A 15,891-nucleotide genomic window follows, 5' to 3' on the forward strand; every position below is an offset into this window, starting at 1 on the left:
CTTGTTGCTCCCTACTTTTGTTTTGATCATAGCAGGCAAACAGATCCAATTCCCTGGATTTTTTTTCCAGTTATGATCTAATGCCACACGTAGTGGTGTGTGTGTGTGTGTGTGTGTGTGTGTGTGTTTGAGTGAGAGAATGGGAGACAGCTGCAGGGGAAGAGAAGATGAGAAGTGGACTATTGCATGCAATCCTTCTGTAAGTAATTAATAACTTTAAGTTATTCAGAATGCCACGGCTGGACCTGCTGGTTGATCAGCACATCACTAGTCACTCAGCCTTACGGTGACGCAAATATGCTGTGACTCATTCAATCAGCGCTGTCGCTGCACTCAGTGGCCGACAGTTTAGGGGATTTGAGCTTGCATTATATAGGAAATAGGGACATTATTTTCCCTCCTTGATATCAAGGACAAAAATGCCTATAGCTGTGAGTTGCAGTCTGGTTGCAGGATTTGAATTACTGTTTAGGTTAAAAAGAAAACACTTCACCGTTTTTTCATTTTACTCTGCTTATTGTAACTAATTAATACTTTTCAGTAACTTGTACAACACTGCTTGAAAGTCACATATATTTCATTATGAAAAAAAAAAGAAATTATGTGTGACCATTTAGAATTTAGACGGTTCAGTTTAGGACTAGATGTTACAGTATCTTGATGCACATATTTTAAATTATTAGGAGAGATAGGGCAGACTGGTGGTTTCCGAGTGGGAGCCAAAGGGTAAAGGTTAGATGGATAGAAAAGTATGAAGAGCATGAGTAGATGGAAAAGTAAGAAGGAGCATAAGGAAGGCAGAGCCAAGGAGAGACGTCTGTGCAGACTGAACTGCCCCCGCCGGACCAGGCTGTACACTCTACCCCCCCTACTCCCTCATTTTGATCAGAGAGGAGAAACCAACAGAAGAAAATCTTACCTAACTTTAATCGAGGTGGAGTTTAACTGGTCAGTTGTTGTTGCACATACCTATGATTATGAGTGATAGTTTGAGCCCTGCTGGGGGAGGGGGTGGGTGTTTAGTTTAATACATGTTGCATGAGGTCTTTAATGTGTAATAAATGGGATAATGCGTGCTTTTGTAACAAATCAAACTTATGAATCAAACAGAGACCACAGAGCAAATCTTAGAAATGAGGGTCGATTATCTTTAAATCTCAATTTTTTTTAATCAATTAATTATTTATTTTTTTACATCTAGGATGCAGTGCAGCAGGCCGTAAACCCAATATTAACATTTAATCGAAACGTCCTGGGTTCAATTTTGATTGTATATCATACCCTTTTCTCTCTGTGTCCTCCATTTCTACACTGTCCTCTGGCAAAAATGCCAAAAACATACAAAAAAAGTTATTAAGACAAATGTGTTAGATGCCTGTTTATACAGTACATCGAACAGTTAGGGCGCGATATCACCATTGTGTTTCAAGTAAAGACACATCAAGCACTTGGTTGCAGGCACTTTTAATGGCGTCACACACCACATTACACACTACACATGTTCATAATACCCATATTACATGAGACAAGTATTATCTGAAGATTGAAGGGATGATGTCTAATTTCTGATTTATTCCAAGTAAATCACATTTTGAGTCCAGCTCTAGCCGTCAAACACAATGTCTTATAAATACGGTCTTTAGAGAGAGTCAGAGTGACCTAGATCCCCTCTCTGCTCTGTGGGAAAGGGACATTTTCAGAGGCGATGCTCTTTGTTCCCTTGTCAATCTGGCCTCGATCAAATATTTATGTTTCCTCGTTGAACTCCTCACCCTTCTTCCCCAGTTGGTTTCTTCTCTCCCAGTCTCTGACGACAGTTGCCCTGCTGTACAGCAGCATAACTGCCCGTCTCGCTGCCTTTTTGTCTCTCTCCGCTTCGTTTCTTTCTGCTACCTGACCTTTCCTCTTTCCGCACTGCCCTGTCAGCCTTTTTGTCCCCCTTTCATGTTCACCCTGATTAATTACCACACGGGGGGGGGGGGGGTAAGCTAAAAGTGGGACTTGCTGTCATAGAAATTAGTGGCAGTAAATTTTGGAGCCTGGTTTGTTTTTGAAGTGGTGCCCGTGTGTGAAGTCCTTTGAATCATAATGTTTACCAAATGTGTGGATAGTAACTGCCAACACAGTACCATTGTTTGTAAACTGATACAGTAGCAAAACAGTCCTGTTTTTTTGACTTTAAGGATTGGCACCATAATTTGTAGAGACCTTCATAGTTTCCTTAATTCTAATGTGATCCTCTGACTTTTCCTCGAGCACCACCGCAACGTGCATATTTGTGGGTTTTAATCAACATGTGCCCCTCAGAATGTAACAGTTTTGGTGATCCCTTAACGTCTATTCGAGCACCATCATCAGGTCAACATTTTGAACGGTCCAGTACTATAAAAATAATGACACTCTCATCAGCCTCAACTGTACTTGTGTTTCATGCCAATTAACCCCCTCGCTAAGTCCCTGGTAAATCATAACGTATCGGGCCAGCTCAGACCAGGGTCTGACAACAACAGCTGTGCTCCATTGACTCTAATGCAGTCGTTTCAGAGTTCCTTCATTTTCAGGCTGGTTTAGTGGATTTGGAGCTAAATGTTGTGCCTGGGGCACGTCGTGTATTAATGATACTTGTTACCTGGAGAGGTTGGAAAAAGATATAAGTTTCTTCCCTGTTCCAAAACCAAAATCAGACCCTGAAAAGTGTAGGGTTAGCTAGCTAGCTACTGAAGATATAGCCTACTGAATGTATACACATGCTGCTTTTGCTTTTTAATGATTATAACTGTGAATAAAAGCCGACCCTGCTGTACAGGAACCAGTGAAGGGAAGCAGGGAAACTTTACTGATATTCAACCAGCTGTGTGTCATCACATTGTGTGCAGATTGACGTCGTTTGACTTCCCCCGGAGATCCCTTCCTGTCTGGCGGCGGAGGTGCGGGTGCTGGCAGCCAAATGCCATTCACTGGCACACACCGTGATGCCACACAGCTGGTTCAGTATCAGCAAAGTTTCCCTTTATATTCATTGTCTTGTGTGGCGATCAGCAGTGATGTGGTGGTTCACTTTTACATTGATCTGTAGCCTACAGTTCGGCTTTAGCTTCTAACTATCTTTGTCTTTGTAACCTGTTGTTGCTGCTGAGTCAGTTTGACATCCTGGATATATCCTTCAAACACAGACTGTAGACCCCTCTGTCTGCTTCTCTCTGGAATCACTATTTCTTTTTCTCCAAAAATATGATAATATTTCTTCAGGGAGTGCAGTTAGTTACAGTGTGGGCTCCATGCTTACTCCAACAGCTTGTCGGACCATCACAAAGGGGCGGAGCTTAGCGAAACGTCAATTAGCAACTGTTAGCATGCTACATATAACATATAGATCTGAACATTAACCCTGCTAAACATCAACATGGTAGTATTTCCTTAACAGAAGTAGCCAAACAAGAACCTTTTTTTATTTAATTAAATCTGGAACAACCTGATTAGAGAATAGGTACAACAACATGGTTTGACAGATTGTTGTTGGTCTCATATTTAAAGACACAATGAGTTATATAAAAAGTAAAATAAAAAAAAAGTTTTTGGACAAAACCAGAAAGATGTAAGACACAGATTAATGCTCATCACTCATCCCACTCTTGTCTTCATTCTTGAACGTGACACAGCCAACGTTTGTGCCACGATAAAGTTCACAGCTGACTAATGAGCGGTGCTTTTAACTTTCTGTCTGCCACTTTCCTGTAGTTATGATAAATGACTGTCCTGAGATGCGAGGCTGACGTAGCCAGGTCTAGTACAGACAGTTCCACCCTGTACCCATTTGACTAGAAGTCAGGCTGTGTGTGTGTGTGTGGGAGGTACACATAGGATGAAAAATATTTCATGTTAAACAAAGGATTTCCTGAGGACAGGAGGCAGACTGACTCACCTGTAACACCCACATCCATCACTGCAGCCAGACTGGGAGTTTATCCTCGTGTAGTTTCTTATGCAATATTTGTTCTGTCGAAATAAACATATTTTTTCCATGGAGGATGCAAGCTTACCAAAAAGATGCTATATGAGTCAGGAAATACAGTAAAGTTGTTGAGATATCACTGATGCACATTCATTGCCACAGTCTTCATGAAAACCTAGATTCTGTTCTGTTCCAGAGTTATCAGATTTCATAGTGTGGGAAATTAAACACTCAAATGAGCTGATGGAGAACAACGTTGGTAAAAAGTAATCATGAGGAGTGGGTACGTCAGCATATATAAACGTGTTCTATAAAGACTGAGGAATATATATGATCAGTCATTTTAATTTATAAACAAATTCCATCATTTAAATGTTGGAAAGGTTTGTCTGTTTATGCCCTCCACCACTTTTTTCTGGCTTTTTTTTTTGATATGTATAATGATTTTTAATAACATTTCAATAACAAATTTCCATGACACGCAATACTATGGCAGTTTTTTGACACGTTCATATAACATTTTTATGGTATTCTACACTATTAGCTTTTTTGTAATAACATTCTTTATGATATACTATAGTATGACATTTATAATGAAAAATTTAAGGCCTGCTATACAAGGCTTTTATGATATTTTATGGCATATTATACTATGACTTTTATTTCTATACAGAAGCACATTTTATGACATACTATACTATGATAGTTTTTATGACATGTCTATGGCATACTATACTTTGACTTTTTGTGGCATTTTTATGACATACTACACTATGGCAGTTTTTATGATACATTTTTTATGGTATACTACACTATTACTTTTTCAACATATTTTTTGACATACTAAACTATGACTGTATTTATGACATTTTTCTGGCATACTATACTGTGATTTTGTAGGGTTTTTATGATATAGTGTATAGTATAATGATTTTTAATATATTTTTTACATTTTTTAATGATAAGTTTTTGACACATTTTTATGAAATTTTTAAAGCATACTATACTGTGACTTTCTATGACTTTTTAATTATATAATATACTATGAATTTTATTACATTTTTAAAACATATTTCATGTCATTAAAAATGTCACACTATAGTATGACATTTTTAATGACATATTTAAGGCTACACTAAACTATGACTTTTTATGGCACGTTAATGACATCCTGTACTTTGACCTTTTTATTGACCTTTTTTTATTTGTATTACACTTTTATGGCATACCATATTATGACTTTTTTTAGAAATACATTTTATTTTTTTTTTACATACGTTACGATGACTTTATGACATTTTTATGGCATACTGTATTATTGTCACTGTTTTAAATGTTTTTATAGCATTTTTATGACGTGCTTTACTATGACTTTTTAAGGCATTTTTATGGCGCACTACACTATGGCAGTTTTTATGATACATTTTTTATGGTATACTACACTATTACTTTTTTTTAATATATTTTTTGACATACTATACTATGACTGTATTTATGACGTTTGTCTAGCATACTATGATATGATTTTGAAGGGTTTTTATGATATAGTGTATAATGATTTTAATTTTTTTTTCACATTTTTTGATGATATACTTCGACCGTTTTTGGCACATTTTTATGACATTTTTATAGCATACTATACTGTGACTTTTTATGACTTTAATCATATAATATACTATGAAAACATTTTTCATATTTAAGGCTATACTATACTATGACTCTTTATGGCACGTTAATGACATACTTTACTATGACCTTTTTATTTTTAATTATACTTTTACGGCATACTATACTATGACTTTTTTTAACGTACATTTTACATATGTTTTTTACATACGTTATAATGACTTTACTACATTTTACCATCACCTTTTTCAGTGTTTTTATAGCATTTTTATGGCATACTATACTATGAGTTTGTAGGGCTTTTTGTGTTATAGCGAGTCTTAACAACATTTTTATGTGATTTTTCATGACATGCAATACTATGACAGTTTTAATAACATTTTTATGATATACTACACTATGACTTTGAGTGGCCTTTTATGGTTAACTATTATGATTTTTTTTAAACATTTTTGCCACATTTTTCATGACCATACTATGACATACTATACTATGATAGTTTAATGACTTTTTTATGATACACTCTGGCTTTTTTAATGACATACTATAGTATGAAATTTCTGTGACACATTTTCTAATACATGTCACTGGCATACTACACAATTATACTTTGACTGTTTCATCACTTGTAGTTCACGTTTGTCATGACCTATGTATTTTTTATAGTCACGATGAGGCAGTTCAAAGAAAGTTTGCTGCTACAGTGACTGTATGCACTCATCATCTTGTACCTCGGAAAGGAAAAGGAAGTAGTAAAGCTTGAGAACAGTTTATGTAACAGCTACTCTCCTGAACTCATAAAATACTCCATTAAAAAGCAATTAATAGACTAATAGTCTCAACCTATCTTTACTGAGTTACTCATAAAAACTACTGCTTCTAATGTAATTCATTCCGAATTTCTTACGTCTGATTTCTGACACATCATGTTGAGGACTGTGAATGACTGGCCAGAGTGATGATGTGTTTATGACTTGGTCAGTGTATGTATTGTCATCTGACCTGCAGCAGAAACCATTGGGAATCACTAGGAAACATAAATGTCTCCATTTTAAGAGCATTCTGTTTAAAGCAGACAAGTGAGCAGCTGCTGTCTGAAGTCCTGTCTTTGTTGTATTTTAGTGACGGAGAGATGAACAACACTGAGGATGAGACAGTTTTTGGTTAATTTAATTTTAATTCCAAATAACAGATTTTCATAACTACAGAACAGTGAGTGACATTAAATAAAAATATTTACACCAGTGTCATGGAAATTTGTACATTTACCCTGGAAGATACCCAGACTTTTCACAGCACGTGTTTAAACTCAAACAAAAGTAAAATAATAATTAATTTTCTATTCCACAAAGAGCTTAACAAAGCATGCACAGAGCAGCAACAGTGAATATGTCATTAACGTGAACACAGAGTATTTACAGGTTATGTGAAAGTGTGTTGTATCAGCGATATATACATGTTCTTTGAAAAAAAAAATCTTTAAAGGCAAAATGTCAATCCCTGTGACGCACCACTCCTGTCTTCAGTTATTACTCTGCCGCTTCATTTCATCTCACCTGAAAGACAAAATATTGATGATTATGATTAAATATTAATGACAGCAATAAGGGGATCATTGTCTCTGAACACTGGACTCAGTGTTGAAGCAGTTAACAGAATGAAATATCTGAAGAAGAGACAAATAAGACAGACAAAAACCTGCAAAAGTTATGATATTCCCATCAGCCTTAGCTATTCTTTGTGCTGAAACGCTAAGCTACAGTGGCAATTATTAGCATGTTAGCATGCTGACGTTAGCATTTAGCTCAAAGCACCGCTGTCTGTGATTGAAGCCTCACAGAGCTGTTTTTGACTCTCAGCTTGTTTCAGTATTTTCATAATGAAGACCATCAAAGAACTATATTAAAAGATAACACAATGAGTGTCTTTTGCACATGATTCTATGTAGGTTTAAATGTAATTACATGTTCAGTACAGTAAAAAAAAAAAAAAAAAATATGACACTTGCTGTACAGAAATTACATTTGAGATAACCAGTAATCTAATTTGGGTATTTATTGCAATATGAAGTTTACCATTGGAGGTTTGCTGATGCCAGGTGCTCCAAAAGAGGCTTGTAGGGCGGCAGGTTTAGGAACGGCAGACTGGAAAACAAAGCAGATTAAAGCAGATTATTCCAGTGTTATTTATTATTGCACACAGATACCACATTTGGGCAGCTTCTTCTAACTATGCATGTCTCACCCTCATTACACTGGGATTTAAACTGTCCACTAATGACTCTTTAAAAATGTTCCTCCTTTTGTTATCTTGCCTATCCATCCTTCCTGCTGCCTTCAGGGTTCTCTTTTCTGCCAAGTCCACACGCACCACCTTACCACTGCACTTCTGTCCATATAATCAGTGGAGTAAATCTTATTTAAAAGCACTGGAGTGCAAAAAGCTAAAATACAGGAGATTTATCCAGATGGTGTTTTGAAAGCAGATTATATTAATGCTTTACATGAGCACAAAAATAAATATCTGTCCTTCATGAATGAAGGTTTGAAATCATTTGTAGGTGCTGCCTTCCCTAATTTCCCTTCATATGTATGTACAGAGCAAACAGCAGGTCCTCCACATTTTTTACCTTGAAACTGGGCTGAGCAGGGAGCATTCGTTGGAGGGTCTGAAGCTCTCTTTCTCTCAGGGCCAAAGTGTCTTCTGCCAGCTTCTTCTGGTCTCTCAGCCAGTTCTGCTCAATCAGTAATTTCTCCACCTGAACAAAATATGCATGTGATATTTTATATAGAAAATGTAGATGTAGAAATGTTCCTCATTTGTTTTGTGCTACTGTATGATTTAAGTTCTTGATGAAACGGAAATAAGACTAGATTATCATCACTTTTTAAATCAGCGGTCACAGTTTTATAACCAGATACTGAGGACATCAGGTTCTTTCGTGGATCTCTCTCTTGTTTTCCATTCCCCACCCACATAAACACATCAGTGCACAAATATGACCTACCTTGTCGTCATGAGCCTTTTGCTTGAGCTCTAGCTGCTTGGCAGCCTCGGCAGTCGTCTCACTGCGACTGCGTTCACACTGCTGCATGTCAGAAGTCAAATGTGCGTTTTGCACCTCCAGACGACTGGACAAGGCTTGGATCTCCGCCACCTGGAAGAGGAATTTTTAATGAATTTAATGTACTTTAATGTGTGTATAAATCACCTCACACTTATTTTGTACTTCACTTTCCTCTTGGACTGTTAATATCTTATATCTATGGATGTATGTGATGCCTGTTGGTTTGAGGGTTGTGTATTATGTGTTAATTGTTTTCTCTGCGAATTTTGTGTTATGCTGTGATTGCTTGATTTTCTGTTATAAGCACACTGCAACATATTCCTAACAACTAAGTTGTATGGCAATAAAATATTGAAAATATAATTTGCTTTTCTAGACTCTGAAGCAGAATGTGGGAGTCACTCGTATATAATCGGCAGTGGTTAAAGATTGTGTCAAACCCGTCTGTTTCCAGATGGTGCCCTTACATAATGGTTTTTGTTTACCATGTGTCTATTTCTATCTGTCAAGTGTTTGTTAATGTACATTTTCCTTAACGTCTTCCTCTACACTGAGTGTCTCCCTGAGGGCCACAGGACATAGGTTAATGATGCTCTAAATCAACCATTGAGGTGCCTGTGACACTAATGTTTCACCAAATACGGAGCTGAGTCAGTGGGATGTATGTATTCACATAATGGTTTCATAAGTTTCATGAATTTGACCGTGCGGTTTGAAAACTCAACTGTAACACTCAATATTAGGAAAGCTGTTGTCATTTTGCTTTTCTTTCAGGACCTAAAAATTAAAAGATTAATGGACAATCTATTTAAGGGGTTTTGTGAAGTAAAATATCTCAGTCTTATGTCATATTCCCACCTAAAGTTTGAGAAACATGTTAAATATGTGAGCAAGGTTCACAAAAAAACCCAACAACTACTGTATATATTTAGATTTAAAGACAGTTTAGTATTTTATGCTACAAATAATTGTATCTATTCCATGATGTTTTCACATTTAAATTATTGTGTAGCTGCCACTTATGATTGCAAACTCTCAGTGCCCACTTTATTGGATAAATTTAATGCAATCCTATTTAACAGCTCAGTCATAAATTCTGCCTTCACAATAATTTGGTTAATAATGTTCAGTTTATATTGACATTGACAGAGAGGTATGAATTTAACTACAGTTTTATAACTGAGGTAAAAGTTTGCAGTGCTGTTGAAATGGACTACATTATATTAAGAGGTGCTTCTAATGAGTCAGTTTTAAATAAAATTATTGTTTGTGTTTTGTGCTTTTTTTCACTTGACTTCTGTGTGTAAAGGCTAATCTATGGCCTGGCACTGCAAACTAGTTTAGACTATAAATTCTGTGGTGTGTAACGTTGGTCCATGGTGTATACTTATCCCTACAAAAACAAACATTAAAAAAATTTATTTTATTTTTTTCCACATAGGGGAAAACTGATTTTAAAAAAGCAGCAAAAAAGTTTACAGTTACCACTAACATCAGACAAAGAAAGAGACTAAGTTTGATAATGAGCTTATGGAAAGGTGATACATTTTTTGTTTCTGTTTTCCTGTGCTGCTGAATCAGTAGTGACACACACTTCACCTCTGCTTTGACCCTGACTGCGCCTCAGAGGACATCTGTCTCTTTAGCCATAGATTTATCATGAATGAATCAGCAGATAGACTTCCTCCCTCGAGAACCTGGTTTCCCATTCAATTTGTTTTTTGGAATATTCCATCAGAGTTTAAAGAGAGTTTAAAGGAAGGCTGGAAAGACAGAGGTACAAACTCTGAATACTTCCATTTTGAGATACTTTGTTTGAGTAATGTCATTTAATGCTACTTTATACTTATACTCCATTTGAGACACTACATCTACACTACATCTTGACCTGACATGTTAAATTACTGGTTACGTTCCTACAACACAGTGTGTAGTACGGTGTATGATTAAATAAATAAATTCTCAACCTTTGAGTGATTTTAAAGTGATCACATGGTTTCATTTAAATAATTTTGCGAGATCTAAAGAGGTAAAAGTGTGCAATAAAGAGCAAAGATTAGAGAAAAGTCTGAAAATTTAATAAAAGTTCATCTCATGATCCTTTTAGATTCCTGGTGATAGACCAGATTGTCAGTGTTTTGCAGAACAAGTTCTTTTACTTTTCAAACTTTTAGAATATTTTGCTGTACTTCTGCCCTTTTACAAAAAGAGGAATTTGAATGCAGGACATCTACCTGTACTGGATCTGAGTACATCTTCTGCCACTGCATATAGGTCTATGTGCAAATCTATTCTATTCTGGTTAATGCCTTTTAAGACTGTGTATTCCAGTGTACACCGATTGCAGTCATTTCAAATAATACCATCAAATCGACACATACCAAGAATCACTTAATATGTTGCACACACCTTGTTGCCCACGTTGTCTAAGTACAGCTGGAACTTATTCTCCACGTCTCTGGACAGGTTCGTGCAGCTGTTTCTGATCTTCTCCATCTGCTCCTGTTGGCTGTCGCAGGTGAGGTGAAAGGTCAGCTGGTGGGGAAACAGATTGTTGATCTTGTTCAGGAAACCACTGGTCACCGTTTTGATCCCGTCCAAAGACTGGGCAAAGTCCTCTTTGCATTTCCTGGTTAAAAAAAAAAAAAAAAAAAGGAATGAGACAAATGTTTTAATGTTAAATCTTAATATTTTCAGTTATTCTCGTGGAGCAGATGGAGAAACACACAGTACCTGGTGTAGGTGGTGAGCTGCTCCTTCAGCATGGTGTTCTCCCTGCGCAGGGCGATAGCGTCCTGGTGGTGTGTGTCTCGGTCTTTGAGGGCGTTGTCTCTCTCCTGGCTCAGGTACTGAACTGTCTGGGTGAAGTTTGCCCCGATGAGGTTTATCATAGCTCTCTGCTGAGCATTGAGGGTCTGCAAAGTCTTCATCTCACCTGGAGAGATGAGTGGGAAACATTATAATCACAGGAAAACTCTGACAGCTTTACTTTTATTATACCATTTTCTAATAAGTCACCCTTTATTAAGTGTAGGCTAACTAATGGGGTTGTTAATGTTTAGTTTAGTAATGCTTGCAGATCAGTAGTTAGACACTGATAATGGTGAGGTCATCAATCAATGCTCAGGAGTTCCTGACTTCGAATAAGCCACCAACTCTTTCGATATAAATGTTAATAAGTAGTTGATAAAGAGTAATAACCTCAACTAAACCATCATCTAAATACCAGCGAGAGAAATTCTTCAAAACCCCAAAAGTTGTCCTTAATAATGTCTTGTAACTTATCTATAAAGCATTAGTGAATGATGTATTAACGTTTAATAAAGCCAGTGACTTTTACTGTACATTTATTATCATTTTACACATACATTCACTAGGTTTTTCACAATGTTTAAGTCTCCCAAAAAGTATAGAATATTCATGGACATACCGCTTGTAGTGACCACAGGAGGGGGCTGGATTGGAGGGGTGGGACGCCGCGCCGCCATCATGCTCATTGTTGCTGCTTTCATTCTCTCACAGTTAGACTATACATGAAAAAATATATATTTATTTCATTAACATAGCGACCAATAGTGGTGAAATGTAAGGACATATATAAATTAACCACAATACCTAAGCACACATGGGGTACTTGTAATTTGTTGTTTTTAGTTTACTTTATACTTTTCTTCCACTAAATTTTAGCAGGAAATATTTAACTTTTTACACCACTACACTTATTCTATGACTTAAGCAACTGCTCAAATTAACATTCTGTCCTATAGTTGGATAAAACAAGCAGCATAAAGGCGACAACTATGGTGGAAAATTTCAAGTTTTACATTAATCAGTGATCAAAAAAACAATAATTAGCTGCACATCAACCACTTACAAAAGTAAAATAATCTAAATGATACATGATAATAAATGACCTGCCTCTCTTAGCATGATATTAATCAAGTCATCTACTCACTAATTTATCGTTGAGTGTATACTCTGTGTTGTTGGCATCAGTCTTCAGCTTCGCCAACTCTGCCTCCACAGCAGCTTTCTCAGCTGTACGAGCTCCCAGCTGAGCTCCCAGCTCGCCTTTCTCCTTTCTCAGCTGGATGATGTTGTCACTCAGCGTGTTGATGTTCAACTCCAGCTCCTTCAGAGTAAAAGTCAGGTCGCTCAGCATCATCATCATCATCACCACTGTATTTAACAGCTTGTAACATACTATACACATGTATATTTTACTGTGTGTCAGACACATAACAGGCTGAAGATGAATCAAAAGCTGCTGCACATCTCGTTTTTTTTTTTAAGTCAAATTAAGTCTCTATAAGTCTACTTCCACTTAAAATGTGTTTTACTTATTGTTCACTTTGAAGTTTTGTTATTTTCAGATAGTTTTGTACAGAAACTGTATCAGACACAAATTATTATACAGAGCTGAGTAGTTTTATACATCTTAACACATCTGGAGGGGGTTCTTCAATATCTCAAAAGGGTTATTATATGAGAAGAAATCACTGACCTCAACCCTCCTCTCCTCCGCAGACTTCTCTGGCTGTCCATAGATGAGGAAGAGCACAAGGCTGACGATAATCAGAGACTGGATCAGAGAGGAGAACAAGAAGACGGTCCTCATGTAGTAGCTGCAGCTCTTCCCTCTGGGCTTGTGCAGGGGCTCCCTCGCCTCCAGGCCAAACTTGGCCCGGGAGTAGCTGGAGCTGTACATGACTGTTGGAGGTGAAATGGTGGCAGCTGGTTCTGGAATATCTAAAGAGGAATTATTTTTTGCTACAAATCCGCAAGGTGGCTGTTCAGATGAGATCTTCTCTGTGGAGCAGGTGCTGAGGCTTCAAGGAGAATGCTGTCGAACAGAAGTGGAAGAAAAAACTGTGGTGGGATGTTTGTTCCTCTGTCTTCTATGGCTGTGCCACACTGTCAGGGAGCAGAACCATACAGGCACAAATGGCACGTATGGATGGATGTAAACAATGACCCTTAGGTGTGTGAGGGGGCCATGTTTATAAATGCTGCTGGAGGCACACTTCCAGTCCATCCTGACCAAACCCTCACCGCCCCTCTCCTCCCCTCTCCTCCCCTCTCCTCCCACATCGACCTCTGTCACACTTCCAGCTTCCAGCTGCACCGCTGCCCAAATTGTCAGAAATTTTCCTGGTGCCTGGAACAAAAGGAAATAGTTGTGGCCGCAACCGTAAGACTGAATAAAGTTTAACGATCCCCCTGCGACAGGTTTTTACTTATAGAAAATGACTCTGCTTGGAAGAAGATTTTGTGTCTGATGTCATTTTTCCCGCAAATGTTTGATAGGATTTTATAAAAATCTTCCTACTCTTATGTAAAAATCTAGACTCATGAATACTTGCTGCAGTTCTGCTTATCTTGTGTTCATGTGACCACCTAATTATATCAGAGAATCCATGCCATACAACTTTATGACTCATTAAAAATGGTCTTGTGTTTGAACATATGTGTAATTAAATGATAGGGTTGCGTTTTTCCAAGTCTGTCTTAAACAATAATCAGGTGTCCATGTCTTCTCTTCCCTCTGTGTACACTGAAAAAAATTCTGCTTGTTGTCATCTTTCCTCATGTTCATACTGGCCATGAAAGATCCCTACTTAATGCGTCTCCAATGTGGGTGATGGAAGAAATCAACAGTCCTGTTTTGAGTTCAAATCTCCATATGAAGCTAATATGACAGTTCAGTCAAATCAAGTTACAGTCCTTTTAGAATTAAGTTTCCTCTTTGTGTTCCCACAGGCAGTGTTCCTGCTGAACTGTTGTGGAGGCATAGTAACAAAAAGAGTGCATTCCACACTAAAAACACAGTAACTTTGGCATAACACCCCCCTGGTTCATCTACAGGGTGTCTATAGGTTAGGTAACAGCTCACAACAACAGTTAAGTGCGAGTATAAAGTAAGACTACAGTCATTTGTTTGTAGGTTTAAAGATTTGAAACATCAGATATGTAGACTAGAAAAAAAGGATGGATTAAAATATTAATTTAAAAAAATATTTGTGTCAGTTAAGACTCACAAATTCAGATGTTAGACCATTTAATGACTTTTTATTGTTTAAAAAAATGAATTTAAGACTTTTTAAGCACCTGTAGACACCCTGGTTTCATTTAGACGAAGCCTCATTTGATCTTCAGCTCAACTTTAGAAGTCATGTGTACACAGTGTGATGAGCTTTGGTCCCTTACATTTACAAAACTTCTTTAAATGTACATATAAGCATATGACTGTTGTATTAAGATAGATTTTAAGAATATGAACCCATCCTTTAATGTACTGCAATCAATACAGTATGACCATATGATAAACACAGCACTGTGGTGCGGTGGTTACCGTTGTCGCCTCACAGCAAGAGGGTTCCTGGTTCGAATCTGGGGTGGGGGAGCCCTTCTGTGCAGAGTTTGGGTGGGTTTTCCTGGGTACTCCGGCTTCCTCCCACAGTCCAAAGATACGCAAGTTAACTGGTGACTTTAACGTGGTGTGAATGGTTGTCTGTCCAGGGTGTAACCCGCCTCTCGCCCAGTGTCAGCTGGGATAGGCTCCAACCCCCCGCGACCCCCAACAGGATAAGCAGTTATGGAACGGAAAATTAATGAATGAACTACACTCCCATTAAAGTCCTGCATCCCAACTTGACTCATCACCCTATCAGCAAAAAAGTATCAAGAGTGATGCCAACTGAATTACTATTACAGATGGATTAACCCGACGCAGGAAATGCTGAAAATGGTCAAGATCGAGCTTCTTTTAACTACCTTACACCTAAATACTTTTGGGCAAGGCAGGATTATCAACCAGCAAGGAGCCAACAGGGGGCCCAAACTCAAATTTGCCCCAGGGCCTGTTCACAGGTTAATCCAGGGAGGCTGCTGGTATTTTAACCTATAATAATGCATTGTACTTTTTTAGATAACCATATTTTTTAAATGTAAAATCATGACAAAAAAGTAACTAGTTACTGTAGGTGGTACAATGTACAATATTACCCTCTGAATTATAGTGGAGTAGAAGTGTAAAGCAGCATCAAATGTAAATAGGTGTATGGAGGTGTGATGCATTCACTTGAGAAAGAAAAAATGCTTAATTTTCTGAATTAACAATATAGTAATCATGATAATTAAAAAAAAAAACAGAATCCGCAAACTGAAACTAAACTGAGTACATTAGGCTTTCATAGAAGTATCTCGCATAAATGCAGTTATTTTCCACCAGTCTGCTCGTAATATA

General features: G+C 37.4%; 1 protein-coding gene across 1 annotated transcript; it reads right to left on the minus strand.

The window, feature by feature from the left end:
* Positions 1–6,735: 6,735 nt before the first annotated feature.
* plvapb (plasmalemma vesicle associated protein b) lies at positions 6,736–13,622 on the minus strand. The gene is made up of 9 exons (XM_033621086.2): positions 13,150–13,622; positions 12,601–12,777; positions 12,076–12,172; positions 11,379–11,580; positions 11,055–11,274; positions 8,586–8,735; positions 8,208–8,336; positions 7,654–7,722; positions 6,736–7,134 (listed from the first exon to the last, which is right to left on the minus strand). Exons 1-9 carry the CDS (start codon positions 13,351–13,353, stop codon positions 7,126–7,128), a joined length of 1,257 nt encoding a protein of 418 aa, XP_033476977.2. The 5' UTR covers positions 13,354–13,622; the 3' UTR covers positions 6,736–7,125.
* Between the last annotated feature and the right edge of the window lie 2,269 nt (positions 13,623–15,891).

The sequence above is a fragment of the Epinephelus lanceolatus genome, chromosome 6 (assembly GCF_041903045.1).
Source record: "Epinephelus lanceolatus isolate andai-2023 chromosome 6, ASM4190304v1, whole genome shotgun sequence".
Lineage (NCBI taxonomy): Eukaryota > Metazoa > Chordata > Actinopteri > Perciformes > Serranidae > Epinephelus > Epinephelus lanceolatus.